The sequence below is a fragment of the Ursus americanus genome, chromosome 8 (assembly GCF_024610735.1).
Source record: "Ursus americanus isolate L20-20 chromosome 8, mUrsAme1.1.p, whole genome shotgun sequence".
In the NCBI taxonomy this organism is placed as follows: domain Eukaryota; kingdom Metazoa; phylum Chordata; class Mammalia; order Carnivora; family Ursidae; genus Ursus; species Ursus americanus.
The window spans coordinates 43,047,913-43,065,347 of NC_142134.1; the positions used below are offsets into that span (position 1 = coordinate 43,047,913).

At 47.7% G+C, this 17,435-nt stretch overlaps 1 protein-coding gene across 6 annotated transcripts in view; it reads left to right on the top strand.

Moving 5' to 3' along the window:
• LNX1 (ligand of numb-protein X 1) overlaps positions 1-17,435 on the top strand; it is a 198,890-nt gene that overhangs the window by 92,661 nt on the left and 88,794 nt on the right. For 5 of the 6 annotated variants that reach the window (XM_045816007.2, XM_045816006.2, XM_087864135.1 and 2 more), the window contains one exon: positions 7,147-7,632. In XM_045816007.2, the coding sequence (XP_045671963.1) occupies positions 7,241-7,632 (392 nt within the window). In that variant the 5' untranslated portion in view covers positions 7,147-7,240. Of the gene's footprint in view, positions 1-7,146; positions 7,633-15,781; positions 16,533-17,435 lie in introns of those variants that run through there. The other variant, XM_045816008.2, reaches the window with a different exon arrangement.

Genomic DNA, 17,435 nt, shown 5'->3' on the forward strand with positions numbered 1-17,435 from the left:
CTGAGATCAGGGATTTAGATATGAAGTAGGATCAGAGCTAACCCTGACCTTTGCACCTGCCTTTTTTGTGTTCTCTCTCCTTTGCCTCTGGCAATGCAGTTGGCACCCCTGCCTCCTCAGCCCCCATTTCAAACCCTCTTGGTTAAAAGACAGTTTTTAACCCACGTGTGGCAATTTTTATTCAGGTCACTAAAGCACTTAATTCCTCTCTATTACTGATGGGTCTAGAAGCTAAGGAATATTCCACAGAGCACTGTCTACCCTCTTATGTCCCTTAGTTCACAGTTGGTATTTATAAAAATTGATGGCACATTATTGATACCTCCAACTTTCACACAATTTATCTATAATTTAAAATGTAATTATAAATTTATTTCGTTTGATAGAGAAAAATAGAGCTTGCCCTAACTTTGGCAATCACTCCCCCCACCCCATAATCTAATTTAGGAGTTCCCCCCAGGCCAGGCAGTGGGTAGACAAACACGCCAGGTGATCATTATTTTGGAAGGAGGAATGAGGCCACCAGTGTGAAGACTTTCCCAGCACTATTCTATTCGATTCCTGCAGGAGTGTGTTTCTGGTCTTCACGGTCCGGGACGGTGTTGCTGACTGACTGGGATCTCTGCACAGTGGTGGGGCCTCCATGACCAGTTTGAGCCCAGTTCTGCCACCCTTCTGCCCTGCGTAGCTTTGTCCAAATTTCAAAGAATCATCAAGTACCAAAATCCTCAGGCATGGCTTCTTGAAGATTAAAGTTCCCTCCGAAACCCTCTAGCATAGCGGTTCTTTGTGGGTTTGTGTTTATGGGAAGCACCGGGGTTGGTGGAAGGGATTAGGAGATTTCGAACAACATTAAGTAAGTCCGCAGAACTTCGGAAGCAGCCGCTTACACGGTCACGGAGTCCCGGCTGCAGGGAATGTTTGTCACTTAACGGACACGCTCTCAAAACGAAGCTCTTTCGGGATCCAGTCATCTCGTGCTCACCTTGGGGCCTGGCTTTAGACGACACTTCTCTCCTCTGCGTGAAGCCAGTTCTTCCTCCGGCTCATGAGCCCTTCGGCGACCTGCTCACCTAACGGGCCAGTGACTAGGGCCCCCTCCTCAGACACTTTCCTTTCCAGCCCTCGTGCAGCTTTTTGTCTTTGTCTTTGTCTTTGTCTTTTTTTTCTTTATCTTTTTCTTTTTTTTTTGAGGAACATCCAGACCTGCAGGACTTCCGGTTCATCTCATTGGCCTCCCGTCGGCTGCCCGTGGCCTCACTTTTTTAACTTTTTCATTTGTTAGGGACGTCAGTGCGTGTTAATCAAGGTTTGTGCTCGGATGAAAAAAAAAAAGATCTCTGATTTGCCATGTGTTTACATGGTTTCCATTTCTCTTTTCTCCTGTTGTTCAGTTTGTCAGTACATTTTATTTTTTTTATTTTTTATTTTTTTAAAAGATTTTATTTATTTATTTGACAGAGACAGCCAGCGAGAGAGGGAACACAAGCAGGGGGAGTGGGAGAGGGAGAAGCAGGCTCCCAGCGGAGGAGCCCGATGTGGGACTCGATCCCAGGAACACCAGGATCACACCCTGAGCCGAAGGCAGACACTTAACGACTGAGCCACCCAGGCGCCCCTGTCAGTACATTTTAGAACAGCAAGAGTTTTCAAAATACAGGAACGCTTACAGACACATGGGAGAGTCCAGAGCCCCAAATACCACTCATTCTTGGGATCGGTTATGCACTGCGGATTCTAATACTCAACTGTTCAGCCACTGAGGAATTTCTGTTTAGATAAATCCGCCTAATGCCACCAAATATCTTTGCGTTTTCTAAACTGTGTTCCTAGCCGCTACTTTTCTACTTTATTACCCTTGATTTTTTTCCCCCTCGGTGCTCAAGAATTGCTAATAGCGTTCCCCAGGCCTCAGGGCAGCGTCTGGCTCAGAGCAGGCCAGGACCGCAGTGACAGCGGCGGACCGAGGAAGCAGACGCTTCCTAGCTCTGCGTGAAGTCAGTGCATTTCACTCTGTCCCTGAGTTTGGGGGAGCATTCTACCCCACTAACTATAGGAAGGACACTGAATTATCGGGGAGTGTGCAGAGGAGAGTGGTCAGCCTCATGGAGTATATGGAAACTGGAGGGAACGCCAGAGAGCCTAAGGCTGCCGGACCTGGAGGCTGGGGGCGGGAAATGGGGTGTCTTCCAATAATTAAAGGACTTAAGGAATTTGACATATTCTTTTTTTTTTTTTTTTGAATGTGACATATTCTGAATAGCTCCTAGGAGAATACTGACACCCTCGGAGGGGGCAGGTGAGTTCTAGAGAAGGAAATTTTGTTCTGTCTACAGACTGTCCTCCAAGTGGAGCTCTCCAAAGCAGGATGGTCTATTTTAGAAGGTGGTAAAAGGCTGTTCGTGTAGGGACCTTCCCTCAAGGTCCCTTTCAACACAAAGAGTCTATGGCTCAATGTTTCGTCTTTGTCAAGGTCTAAGTCCCAATGCAGGCCACACTGCCACTGACTGTGAGGATGAATTCTTTTTAATAATGTGACATCCTATTACTGTTGTTGTGAAACTGTGACTCACACAGCCATTCGGGAGGAGCTGTGGAGTCAAGCCTTGTCCTTGCAGGAGGAGGAAAATGTGAAATTGTCAGGGCAGCCTGCCAAACGATATGTTTATCCGTTGTCTTTCCAGCACAGCGCATGGTTTATCCTGGGGTAACCATTTTCTGCAAAGCCAGTGCGCATTTAAAGGAGAATGAGCGGGGCACAAGCACACCAGGGACCCCGTCATTCTGGTCGGTTATGTCACGCAGACATTTTCCCACTTCCAAACGGGTTATATCCCAAAGGCTGTTCTTAAGACTCTTGGATTTTTGTGCAGGTGACAGGATACATAGGACCTCTGACGACCTTGCAGACGGTGCGGACTCACTGTTTGCTCTGGAACGTGTCTTTGTTGTCAGCAGAGAAGTTTAGAATTTGAAAGTTAGGTAGAAGAACTTCTGTACAAATTCTAGGTGTGACCATAAACTCGCGGAAAGGAAGCAGGGATTAGGACCTAGATGGAGATTTTTATTTTTCTGGGCACTTCTCACCACTACATTGGTGGACTGCATGTACCTCTCAAAGTCACCTTGGACTTCTATTGCACCCCAAATCACAGGAGAAACAGGAAAGATCATTCCTAAACCACAGTAGGTTTCTACGAAGGAAGTGTCCGATTTTCAGCCTCGTGCCCCAGACAGACACCCCAGGAGGGAACTGACTTCCGTTCTCTTTCTCCAAACTGCAAGAAAGCCATATTGCAGCTCTGTCTCCTTACCTCCGCCAGGGCCAGAAGTGCTGAGGGCTGGCACACTGAGGGGCACGAGTGGACTCAAAGCTGGCGGGCCCTCTCACTTACTTGCAGAAGAACAAATAGTTTACCTTTTAAGCCATAATGATTTTTGGTGATTTTTTATCAGTTCAGCAAGGCACACCTATGTCTTAAAAACATGATACATCATACATGTTTATGAGATGTAAACTAGAAATAAGAAATTTCAAATAGGGGTGCCTGGGTGGTTCAGTTGTTAAACACCTGCCTTTGGCTCAGGGCATGATCCCAGAGTCCTGGGATCAAGCCCTACATCAGGCTCCCTACTCTGCTGGGAGCCTGCTTCTTCCTCTCCCTCTCACCCTGCTTGTGTTCCCTCTCTTGCTGGCTGTCTCTCTCTCTGTCAAATAAATCAATAATAATAATAATAATAAAATCTTAAAAAAAGAAACTTCAAATAATATTAACCATATTTTAAAAAATCTACCTAGTTCTTTTTTTAGCGCCCAAACTGCTTTTTTTGGCCAATTCTCTCATAATCTGTGTCTATTCATATAGGTTTTATTTAGTCTAAAGCAAAGTTGGAAAATATATACAGGAGTGTTTACGTTAATATAATGTGAAGAGTATGGTCTACTCACATGGACAAGCACCAGGGAATTCAAATTTCCCTTAGAAAAACAAAAAAGAAATTGGGGTTGGAGCTAGAACCCGCCATCTTTGCTTGCCCATTCCATTCACTCGGTCTTGGGCATTCTAGTGGTCAGTAAAGACAAAGAATATTTTTAATCAGAGCCTTGGAAAAGGCTACTAGCAATGGGCCTAAAGAGATTTTAAACCTAATTTCCTGGGACTCTTATGTCCGGCCGGTTTCATTCCGACTAGTCGTGATCAGGAAAGATGCTGGGACATAACATAGTGAAATGGGTAGGAACAGAAGCTGGAGTCAAACCACTCTTTGGTTTGTTTCTCTTTTGGTGAAACTGGCAAGTTACTTCCATGTCACATGTCAGCTTCTTCATCTGTTAAATGAAAACAAACAAACCCCAACAACCCTAAGGATTTGCATGGATTAAATAATATAGTCTATAGAAGGCCCCTCGGTACAGTGCTGGGCACGTGGTAAATGCTCGAAAACTGTTAGAGAGCAAATAAAAAAATATTTTCCCAAAAGCTGATCACCCAAAACAAAGGAAAACCCTCTGCTTTATGAGCACAGAATCCTAGAACTCTGTTTCAGAAAGGAACTTTCTAGTATTGGTTTGGTGGCTTGCTTTTTTTTTTTTTTCCTTTTTTTTAAAGCTAGGGTTCTTCCAACAGAATAGTATAAGGAAACTGATGTGTCAGAGACATAAAAATGGGGTTGGGACTGGGTGGGGTGGAGAAGTGGGCACAGCTCTATCCAAACTGCCTTCCCATCTTCTCTCCCCTGGAAGACTCGGAGGCATCTGCCACTTTCCAGAACACAGTCTGAAAAGCCAAACATCTGCTCCAACTCCACCATCTCACCCATAAGGGCCAGAAATGTGAGGTTGTTTTTTCGGTGGCACGACCAGAGCTACAAGTGCATTCCCGTTGCTTGTCAGTACGGCACAATGAGAAAGAACGGACAGGACCCAAACATGTGGGAGTGTTTGGCCAAACTCTTGTCAAAGTTCAAAATATGTGCACTTTTTCCCTGTAGTGGATGATCATTTTTGGGTGGCCCATTTCCATTTTCATGTTGACTTTTGGACTGTTCTCCATGCCACTTAAAGCATTTCCTGTGTAGTTCCAGTACCTTCCATCAGCCTTGAGGACACAAAGCAGCTGTGTATGTTTCCATGAAATTTGACTAGAAACAACTTCACCCCCTTCTGCACTCTCTACCTTAGCCTTCCATGATCTCTTCTGATGCTAAACAAAATGCTATGATTTCTGAATGTTTTTGCATTCAGGAATTTTACTTCAACCTCTTGACCAGAGTGTTCTTTCAGGCATATGAGCGCAGTCCAGAAATGTAAACACGAAGCTGACCCAGAGAGAGATTGGAGTCAATGTATTTTCTTTTTGAGATAAGGCTATGCTCCTACAAACAACCTTGGACTTCATTTGGTTAAGAAAAAAGATGGAACGTGGTTTAGGAATGCCGTGCCATTTCCAAATGCGGTGGGTTTTCTGTTAGGTTCTTCGTGTGTTTTTATGTTCTTCTGGAATGCCTAAAGTCTTTTTGTTTACTTTCCAAAATGAAGGAAGTTGAGGGGGCAGTAGGTGAGGGAGGGTGCAGGATTCTTACTCCTCACGAAAGTCAACCCAGAGTCACCTAGGCCTGCTTCTCTTCGCACTGGTCATGCGGGCTGCCAGTTACCTGTGCTCACGCCTGCCTCCCCTGGACTGGGGACTCCGCGAGAGCAAGGGCGTGTCCTTGAAAGCTCGCCTGAAGGTCTCCACACCCAGCTTACTACCTAGCTCAGAGGCGGTGCTCAAAACGTATCTATTGAATGATTCTAAGACACTTCTAGATATTTTTTAAATAATATTTTTTATTATGTTAGTCACCATACAGTACTTCCCTAGTTTTTGATGTAAAGTTCCATGATTCATTACTTGCGTATAACACCCAGTGCACCATGCAAGACACTTCTAGATATTAATCAGGAATGTTAAAATCTCCATTATTTGGACTCCTATCGCAAAGGAAAACACATAGTGTGATAGTATTCGACTGGTTTGAAATATATATATAATTAAGTAAAAATACTATTAAAACAAAGCAAAAAAAGACCGGTTATAAGAATTATAGCTTTCATTTCCTAGGTCGATTAGGCTAGTCGGGAGACCAAATGAATTCGGTAACAAATACATGTAGAAATAGTAGCTGATATTGACGGAGTACTTACTATATTCCAGGTACAACTGTTCGAGCTTTATGCCTCATATCTCATTTCATCCTCACAGCAATCCTAGGAGGTAGGCTGTTGTTATTCTCCTTTTACAGACATGGATTAAATCTCTGGCCCTCAGCGGCGGTGGGATTCGAACCCAGGCAGTGCAGCCCCAGAGCCCACATAACCACTAAGTGACTGACTGAGTGGATGAAGTGCATACGGAAGAAAGTGTTCTCTCACCACAGTGAACATACAACAGACTCAGCAGCTCTCATTTCTTCTCAGATGATTTAGTCGAAGGCTCTGTTGTCCTACATTTTCTGAGTTTTAGAGAAAGTTGGGAAGAAAGATAAGAGAAAGCCATTAGAGTGTTAACTGTTTTTCTTCTTGTCCTGATCAGAGCATTTTATTTTTTAAAAAGATTTTATGTTTATTTGACAGAACAAGAGAGAGAGAGAGAAAACACGAGCAGGGGGAGTGGCAGGCAGAGGGAGAGGGAGAAGCACACTCCCCGCTGAGCAGGGAGCTGGACACAGGGCTCCATCTCAGGACCCTGGGATCATGACTTGAGCTGAAGGCAGACGCTTAACTGACTAAGCCACCCAGGCGCCCTCTGACAGAGCATTTTATAAATCACTGGTCTAATTGAATTTTATTAACAATTTATATTTCTTAGGCCATATTTCTTTTGAGTGACTCTAGGCATTTCCCAGATAGTACCCAATGGTTTTTCCCACCCCAACGTGAGGATGTTAAAGGTAAACATTACTGCCACTAGGATGGGTGGTAAACTGAGGCCTAAGGAGACAAGGCCCCTTGCCCAAGGTCATGTCGGTCACCAGAGTGGGTAGTGAGCCCTGGCCCAATGACAGCTCAGTTCCCTGCCCACTGGCCACAAGGTCTCATGTCCACTGCAAGTGGAGTCTTCGGCGACCGTGAAAACCAAGATGAGCTCTCTTGCTCTCTTTCAGGTCTGTGGATGGCTCCTAGAAGATCTTAATTTTCTCCTGAGGACATCCTGTTTTCCTGGGTCAGTTTCCTGTCGGACCGTCTCCCCAGTTGACCATGAGCCAGCCAGACCCCGCCTGTCCCCCTGATCCCAGCCCTGCTCCCCTGTGTGTGGTATGCGGCCAAGCCCACTCCCCCGAGGAGAACCACTTCTACACCTACACCGAAGATGTGGACGATGACCTCATATGCCACATCTGCTTGCAAGCTTTGCTGGACCCTCTGGACACGCCCTGCGGACACACGTATTGCACCCTGTGCCTCACCAACTTCCTGGTGGAGAAGGACTTCTGCCCCGTGGACCGCAAGCCCGTGGTGCTGCAACACTGCAAGAGGTCCAGCATCCTGGTCAACAAGCTGCTCAACAAGCTGCTGGTGACCTGCCCATTCTCGGACTACTGCGCCGAGGTCCTGCAGCGCTGCGATCTAGAGCGGCACTTCCAGACAAGGTAGGGGCTCCTTGGGGGCCGGCCCCGCGCAGCCCTGTCCTCTCGGGGACAGCCGGGCTCGCCGGCCTCCCGGGGCCAGTGCTGTCCTCGGGGCCGGGCGCCCCACGAGATGTCTTTCCTCTGCCTTCTTTGCAGCCGATGAAAGCATTCACCCGAAGGAATGATTTTCTCGCTGGGGTTCGGTGTGAGAACGCGGCACGCGGTAGAGTTGTGGGGTATCGGTGTCGGGAGAGGTTCATCTTTTGATGGTAACATAAAATTTGCCACTTTAACCATTTTTAAGAGGACAGTTGAGGGGCATTAAGTACATTCACCCTGTTGTGCAGCCATCACCACTGTCCTTTCTCCAGAACTTTCTTCATCTTCCGGGACTGAAACCATGCTTATTAAACCAAAATGCGCCTTTCCCTCCTGTCTGGCCCCTGGTAACCCCCATGCTACTTTCTGCCTCCGTGAATTGCTCTAGGAACCTAATGGAAGAGGAATCATACCGTATTTGTCCTTTTGTGACTGGCTCATTTCATGCGTGTGCATTCTGAAATGCCAAAGATCCTGCAACGATCTGAGGAGCAGATTTCTCTGGGGCTCGTGGCCCCCAAAAGATTTCCTGGTGGGCATTGCTTATCTTTTCACATCAGAAAATGATTATTAAAACCATTACTGTTAATGATTAATCCATGATCATTAAAATGTCCTCTGTATGGGATTTGACAAAGCCCAACTCTTCTTTGAGGAGATGCGAGGTATTGTCAACTAAGCTTTCAAGGGAGAAACTGTTGTCTTCTGGGAAGTTTTTGGCCAAGGTACACACGGGTGGCAGAGTGATGGTGTGACCACCTCCCCTGGTGGCCGGCATCACCCACTCCACCTGTCCGCCTCTTACGTTGTCTACTTACGCAGTCATGTTCCTGGGCTTTCCCGTGTGCACGGCCTCAGGGCAGCCCTGGATCTCGTTTCGCATGAGGCACTCTCTTAGGGCATTTAAGGCGCTTAAGAGAGGCTGAGCAATAATACCACACTTATTCGTAAGAGGAAATGTGGAAGCTAGTGTTTACCTTGGTTCCTGTCATGACAAGGGCAAGAGGTAAGTGTAGGTGTTTTTTCTAAAGGTCACATACCTTAGGTTGTGAATCTGAGGCTTTGTTTTTTAGGACACGCAGGTTCTCTGACATAGAAGTTTGCATCCAGGGCAATGGCCGGGCGGTAAAGCTTAGCACTTGTTTTCCATCCTAATTACATCCTTGAACTTGCTTTTTGCCCCCAGGAAATTGAGTGAAAGGCATCTAACTTGGGTTTGTGGGTTGCCTCTGACCCTCTGTTGCTGGCATCTAAACTAGGGTACCCCTCTTCTCACTGCCCAGAAGGAGGTGTGGCCAGAGGAGAAGGGGGTGAGGGAGGCTCCTCGCGACCTTTGCTGGAAGTTTGGCCCGGCAGGGAGAGGCACCGTCTGCAGAGAAGTAGGTCGGGGGCAGGTCAGAGTGAGGCAGTTGCTGACAGTTGCTGGTACAGAGGGCCAAGGCCGGGGCCGCAGTGGCTAGGGCAGGCGGGGAGCGGTGGAGGACATAGGTCCTGGTAGAGCTTCCCTCCGCCCCCCCCGCCCCCCCCCCTTCCGCATCACAGTCCATGCTCCCGACAGCGCACCATCATACAGTTCGGGGGCTGTACGAGTTTCCTATTGCTGCTGTAGCAAGTGAGGTCAACTCAGGGGCTTCAAACCACGCAACTGCGTGATCTTACAGCTCAGAGGGTTAGAAGTCCAACGTGGGGTGCGCTGGACTGACATCAAGGGGTTGGGAGGGCTGATTCCCTCTGGTCCTGGGAGAGAATCCCCTTCCTTGCCTTGCCTAGCTTCTGGACGCTGCCTGCCTTCCCCGGCTTGTGGCCTCATTCCCCATCGTCAAAGCCAGTCTCTCTGCCTGTCTGTCTCTGTCTCTCTCTCTCTCTGTGTCTCTCTCTTTCTGTTTGTCAATCTCTTTATCTCTCTCTGTCTCTCTTTCTCTCTCTCTCTTTTTTAAGATTTTATGCATTTTTATTATTTGAGAGAGAGAGAGAGCATGAGTGGGGTAAGTGGGAGAAACAGACTCCACACCAAGCAGAGCAAGATGTGGGGCTCGATCCCGAGACTCCGAGATCATGACCTGAGCCGAAGGCAGATGCCAACCGACCAAGCCACCCAGGCACCCCTCTCTCCTTCTGTTTGTCTCTCTGTCAGCTCTGCTTCCATCATCGCATCTCTCCCCATGGCTCTGGCCTTCCTGCCGCCCACTTGGTGATTACATTGGACCCAGCTAGATAATCTACAAGCATTTCCTCATCTGAAGATCCTTAATTTAGTCACATCTGCAAAGTCCCTTTTGCCCTGTAAGGTGACATAACCACAGGCTCTTGGGACTAGGAGGTGGCTGTCTGTGGGGGCAGGCGTTGTTCTGCCTGTCACAGGAGCTCCGCAGGGGAGGGATAAGAGAGGGGAGAGCAAAGGAAAGAAATGGGGGTGGTCTCTGGAGACAATGTGAACATAGCAGCTTCTCCTCACCTCCTCATCAACCACTGACTGGGGTCAAGATTGTCCCAAATACTAGGGGTAAGATGGCATATGGATCGGAGGGTGAGTTCACCACGGCAGTGGGGCAGGAGAAGGGCCAGAAAGAAACAGTTGGGTCCTCTGGGGTCTCCAGGGGAGAGAGGACACTGGCGCCCCTCAGCTGCCCAGAGTAGGAAGGTCATTCTCCCGCCCACCCAGGCGCTGTGTCCCACACACCTCAAGGAAGCCCAGGGAAAAGTCTGGATGAATCCTCAGCTGATAATGATATGCACAATTGAAAAACAACAGTGAGGAAAGAACCCAAAACTAATTGAAATCACCTCTTCACACTGAGGCCTCAGAAGTTTTCACAGGCACCCGTCAGCAGCTCCCTGCGGAGGGGAAAACTCCCACGTAAGGGAGGTGCGGGCCTCAACACCCGCTCTTGATCCGCCCCACACGTCAGCCTCCTAAGTAGGTTGAAACCAACATTTCCAAAAATATGTTGTAGATATTAGTCATCAAATGCTTAATATACACTCCCTCCCCTCCCGCTCTGTGGGCGTTTGATTGGCAAGGATTCAAAACTTGGAGCTAATCCAGGACCTGACTCTGGAGCCCTGTTAGGTGTCGGGCCAGCAACGGGCCAGGGGTCCATCTCCTCCCCTATCCCTCAGAGTGGATATGAAGATTAAATTGTTACTGCTCTAGAGTGCCTTTAACTGGGAGCCCCCAAGAGGTGACCAGGAAGCAAGTGTGTTCCTTACGTTTCCATAAGAGACCTCCAGGTCGGTGGCCGCACACACCAGAGCGCGGTCACACATTGGTACTAGAAGATAGCTTTCTTTGTAAATTTTGCATCTCAGTTTCGGTATTTAAAATGTAATGAGTTTTTAAAAAATATTATCTGGCTTGTGGCATTGGAATGAATATAAACTAGGCCGGCTCAGGGTCTATCTACTAAGGAGACTTAACTACGATGCTGGTTGAAGATCTCTGTGTGACCGAGTGGGTCCACACACTCCCGTCCAGCAGATCCCAGTAGCCGAACAGTCCCGGGCTTCATGGGGAACTTCAGGCTTAGGATTCTCCACCTGTAGAATGGGAACTTATTTCGGTTGGGCGCCTTGAATACGAAGCTCTTCAGAAATGAGGGGCATCTGGGTGGCTCAGTCGGTTAAACCTCTGCCTTCAGCTCAGGTCATGATCCCAGGGTCCTGGGATCGAGCCCAGCATTGAGCCTCCCATTGGGCTCCCTGCTCAGGGGGAGTCTGCTTGTCCCTCTGCCCCTCCCCCCTGCTCGCACTCTCTTGATTTCTCCCTCTCTCTCAAATAAATTAAATCTTAAAAAAGAAAGAGAGAAATGAATCACATTTCGAATGTTCTGGGAAAAGACGACGTGGTAGAGAAATATTTCCCCCCTCAGCCGAGGTCTCTGGTCATGACCTAGCCATAGGTCCACGCTCATCCTAACCGTTGACTCGAGCCAGAGACCCGGGCCGGCAGCATCACGTCTTTAAACAAACACTGCCTGTGTTCTCCAGAATTCATGTCGTTTGTAAACACTGCTGTAAACATTGTTATCTGGCCTCTTGAGACCCTGAGTTGAATGTAAATCCTTCAGTGCCACATTTAGGACTGATTGTGGTTGTGCATGACTGGCTGGACCAGCAGCTCCTTGGACAACTGTTTCTGACGTCGGATGAGCGGGTTCCTCCATGAGAATGTGCCTGAGCATGTGAGCTAATGTTTGGAATCTTCTGGCTACTTCCATTGGCCTCTGTCCTCTTAGATGCTAGTGGACTCCCATCGAACAGGTCTCCTGCAAAGAATTCCCACGAGGGTGACAGGCTCATGGAGTCGAGAGACAGACAGCCTTCCTAACCAAAGGACATTGCCAGGAGACATGGCAGGGCTGGTGCCGGGGCTGGTGCCAGGGCCGGTCTGGCGCATCTCTCTTGACCCAGAGCAGTGTGTGGGAGGAAAGCCTTTACTTCCCTGATCCTCAGTGGGAGTTGTCTTAGGCTCACGACTACATCTTCCTTGTGTAATAGCATCATCCACGTGTATGATATTTATCAAGGATCTACAATAGGCCCTGCCCAGAATGAAAGAAAAATCTTTTTTTTAATGATTTTTTATTATATTATGTTAGTCACCATACAGTACATCCCCGGTTTCTGATAGAATGAAAGAAAAATCTATATGCACCATGATTTCTGCCCCTGAGGAAATGACCTTTGAAGAGTGGAGAAGTTGAAATCACATGCACAGTGAATTGTTTCATAGGATAAGTCCCTTTGCCCTTCAGTTTCTGTCTTATGGAAGACAATAACTATGGGGGATAATAAAGCTGACCCTTAAGCTACTAGCCAGAATAAAGAGATCATTGTTCAGGGTTTTGAAAACAGCCCTGAATGAAAATGTGTATATAATTGGCCCAAGACACATCTGACTGAAGGCTCCTGGGGTTTTGTTTTTTAAATTAACTTTGCACCCCAAGTCCTGGGAGTTTCTTCTCCAAAGACCTGCCCCGGAACCTTTCTTGACCTTTACTTCCAGCAGGTGGCCCTTTCGGTAGTGTGTTCTGTACAACACAGACACAGTTACAGTCTGAAGTGCAGGGAGGATTCTGCTGCCGGAGGAAAGGTCTGGGGGGCAGTGCCCTGTGGAAAGATGGATGGGTTACAAGTCTTGTTGGTCACGTCAGCCAGTCTCCACATTTTCCCTATAACTGTGTTTTGACATACATTCTTCAAGTGACATTCCAATCCTGAACCCAGCTTTTTCCTGGTTCCTACCTGGCTGAGAGCTGCTCTTTGCACACTCCTGGGCACGGAAGAAATGAGGCAGTTGTCCTCTCTTAACTTTCCGGGAGAATCATTGAGTTTCAATCATGCTCCAAGCAATTTGCTAAAGAAACAACATTCTCCGGGGCACTCATGCCCTGAAATCTTCCTTACCTTTTCTCTCTCTTCCTGGACATTTGTTTTCCATCTGTATGAATGCTTGACCTCTGCCATGGCTCTTCCCTCGTTGGAAGTCCTGAAGTCCTTTTGTTTTGTTTTGTTTTGCTAATTTGCATCTGATCAAGGAAGATTGGTCCAAAAATTTGACTCTTGAACCAAGTTGAATTCTAGTTCCTTCAACAAGTATTTATTGAGCATTTACTGTGTTCTAGGCACTATGGTGAGGATACAGCACAGAACAAAATCAGTAGAGCTCCTGCCTGCAAGGAGTTCCCTGTTTAATGAAGAGAGACAAAAAAACAGGAGGTCATAGGTAATATCTGAAATTACATTTATGGTTAGGTAGAACTTAGGCAAAAGGTACAAGGGTTAGGGTTAAGGCTATTTACTGGCACTGTAGCTACAGAATATGACCATTTGAAGGTGGGATTCTGTCCCCAAGGGATTTTATTAGGATTACATCTGATGGGAGATATGAGAAAATTCAAATTATATTGGTTTAACTTTGCAAAAGTTTCATTTGTCTTATATAACAGAAACTATGGGGGTAGGAAGTCCATGACTAGTATAATGTTATCATGATGCCATCAGGAATCCAGGCCTTTCTGCTTTGCAGATTAGCTTTCATCCTCAATTTTGTCACCTCTCGCTTCCAAAATGGGTGCTCAAACTCCAGCATCACATCCAAGCTCCAGGCAGAAATAACCAGGTAGGAGGTACTGGCAGGAACGGCAAACTGACAAATGTGCAAACTGAGACTTTTGCTTTAAAAAACTTTCTGGGATGCCTCACCCAGTAATTTCTGCTTATACCTCTTTGGCCAGTATTGTGTTATATGGCCAGCCATCCGTGAGAGAGGCTAAAGCACATTACCCCCTCGAACTAAACCTAGGTTCTGTTAAAAGGAAGAAGAGAAGATCAGATCTTGCATAGGCAACCAGCAGTTTTTGCAGCCTCTAGCAAACAACATAAGCAGCAACAAAACGTTCCTTCATTTTTATATCACATTCATATCCATCAAAGAATTTTATGCAAGGGGGTAAAAGGGCAAACATCCTTCTTTTGTCATGGAGACTTGGAGAAGCACTCTGACATGTCCAAGATTATCGGAAATACAATCTAGCACACCATGAAACCCACAGCCTTTTTTTAGACACCATGCTCTTCCTGAGCCATGATCTATCCAGCAGATCCTGGACACTTGAGAAGAGCATGTCCCAGGACTCCGTGAAACTCCATGTTCAGGAAAAGGCTGTAACCTTTCATGTCCCTAACAGTGCAGGAGGAAAGAAAAGAGAATAACAAAGCCTCTTGGAGATCGGTGCTGAGCTGTCGGCTGGGCTCATTCACTGTTACGAGTGGTTATTATTCATTATTATTATTATTAATAACAATTTTTATAACGATAGCTAACACTCATTGAGCCTTTTGCTCTTTATAGGCATTGTCTCATTCCACCTTCCTACCAGCACTATGAGTAAGCACTATTATTATTGTCTTTCTTTTACAGAGGAAGAGACAGCGGTTCAGGGAGGTTAAACAACATACCCCGTGTCACACAGCTAGTATGCGGCAGAACTAGGGTTCCAAGTCGTCTGTTTGACTCCAGCAGCCAAATACCAAACCTAACTTCCTTGGTACTGCTTTTCATTTTACTTCCTTTTCACCAGCCCTGACTCACTCGCGTACCAGGCTTACAGGGAATGGAATTCAAATGAGAGCCTCGACAGAGCTATAAATGAATACATGTCATGCTTTATCAAGATGGCTTATCTCTGACTGAAATTGCGGCAGTTAAACCCGTACATTCCAAGGTTCTACTGTGCTCACACTCTTTCAGCCCCGCCCCAGGTAAAAGCACGGCTCTGAGGCCAAATTCCTGTTTGCTACAGCTCACTGCGATTGGTCTCGCCTCGCCGACTTCTCCCTGCTCTTCGTCCTGGCCAGGCTAGTTTGCTGGAATCTCTTGGGTGCCATTAGTGGAACTATCCCTTTAAGCCACTTCTGTTAAGATTGAGGCCTCAAGCTGCAAAGACCCAAATGGATTCTAGTCCTCTTTTTTTTTTTTTAAAGATCTTATTTATTTATTTGCCAGAGAGAGAGAGCACAAACAGGGGGAGCAGGACGCAGACGGAGAAGCCAGCTCCCCGCTGAGCAAGGAGCCTGATGTGGGACTCGATCCCAGGACCCTGGAATCACGACCTGTGCCGAAGGCAGTTGCTTAACTGACTGAGCCACCCAGGCATCCCAGATTCTAGTCCTCTTGAAGATGGGGTAGAAGGAGGGGAGTCCCAGGGGCTTCTGGGGGCATGATGGAGCAGAGTCATGCAAAGAAGTCCTAATGGGCTAGAGTCACAGACCTGAAGGCTGGAAGTGCTGGGACCCAGTGGGTCGGGCATGAGGAGAGCTCCACTTCGGAGATGAGGTGGCTGAGGCTCGGGGATCGCATGAAATGTCCGGCATCCTACAGCTGGTGCCAGAGCTTAGGTCAGCGGCTCAGGGCAGGAAGAGGAACGGAGGGACTTCTCTCCTTGCCGAACCAGAGCCGGTACCTGGTTCGGACAGAACGCTAGGTCTGTCTGTCCAGGCTCTCTGCTAGTCTCAAAGAGAGCGACACAGCCTAATCTCGTAAAGGGCCAGTTGTCCAAATGAGTAGAGAAGTTGTCACTTCTCCTACAGCCGCCCCCGTAGTCAGGACAGGGATAGGTAAAACACCCTAAAGGCATGTTCTAAATATACACTCGGACGCGGAGCTGGTTCATGGTGAACCCTCCTCTGTCGCAATCTCTGGAGACTCACTTCGAGCTCTGATCTCCAGGCTGTGTTCCAAGGATGCTGATTTCTTACAGTGTCTTCCTCTAGCAAGCTGGGGGACAGCGTTTGGTGGTTTGCCTGTCCGCACTGTGGGGTCTGAATGTGCCATGCCCGTGCCCTCTCCCCACGCAACTCAGCCTCCAGCCCATCTGCTCCCAGCCGGTGATGTCAATGTACCAGCTGCTTCCCAAGAACCAGTCGGCATCCTGCAGGAGGGGCAGGTCCCTTCCCGGGCATCAGCCTGCCTGCTCTCAGCCCGAGCCCTCTTGCCGACCATGGTGGGTCGCTCTGGTCTGTCTCCCCACCCGAGAAGCAGAGGGCACGACCCTCTCCCAGGCCTGTGATTTATCAGCGTGGCTCCACCCCAGGGCTCCCCATCAGATGCCTTCTATCTGCTGATGGTGGGGCTGTGGCCAGGTTTGCTTCAGGGAACTGAGCTGGGCTGGGCCCCAGCAGCTCACAGAGAGAAGGTGGCCAGGAAGAAAGCAGCCTCCTGGTCGGAAAATGAAGGCACTTCTGCTGCTGGTCCTGCCTTGGCTCAGCCCTGCCAACTACATTGACAATGTGGGCAACCTGCACTTCCTGTATTCAGAACTGTGAGTCCCGCGAGAACGCTGCCTGCCTGTGTTTGTGTGTCGGGTGTGTTGGGGGTGGAACCGGAGTCCGTTCCCTGGCTGGTGTGTCTGTTTAGAGGAATCAATCCCATGCACTCGACAAAGCACCCAGCCAGCCAGCATGCTTAGGTCTGTGACTTAAGAAAAACAAAAAAAACACAAAAGACACCATCTTACGGATGCCCTGCTTTCCCAGCGAGGCATTTTCTTCTTGCTTCTGTGCCAACGCTGCCTGTCTCTTTTTTTTTTTTTTTTTTTGTACTCTACTTTTTCTCAATAGATGTGTCTTCTCTTCCTTCCATAAATAGAACCAAAGAGCAATTAAGATCCGAGCTTGCAGACACAGATCTGCAGCCCCTGTCAGGCATTTCTAGTTGGGAGAAGACAACTCCTTTTATTGAGACACCCATGTTTCGTGCCTGAGAACACATACACCATCAGCACAGCACAGAGATCACCCTGTGTGTAAAAAAATGTACGTCCGCTGGTGTTTGGGGTTTGATCACTTTTAAACGTATGGCGAGCGGAGAGAACCATGCAGCGAGCCCCCACATCCCATCACCTCAGTCTCACCGCCATGGCTTTGCCACATTTGCTTCGTGGATTTTATTCAGGTGGTTTGGAGTAAATTGCAGTCATGACATTTCGCCCCTAAATGCTTCACCGTGCGTCTCTAAAAAAATAAAGACATTTTCCTACACGACCTATGTCCATTTTACAAAAGGAAATGACTCACACACTCAAACTCTACAGTGATAGTTTTCTGGCTCCTTTTGTTAGTAAGCTTGCAAAGGGTATTGCGGGTGAATGTGAATAGCTTCTGGCAAACGGAGGAAAAAGTGCTGAGGTGTGCTTGCCTCGCTGTTGGGAGCATTTATAAGAGTG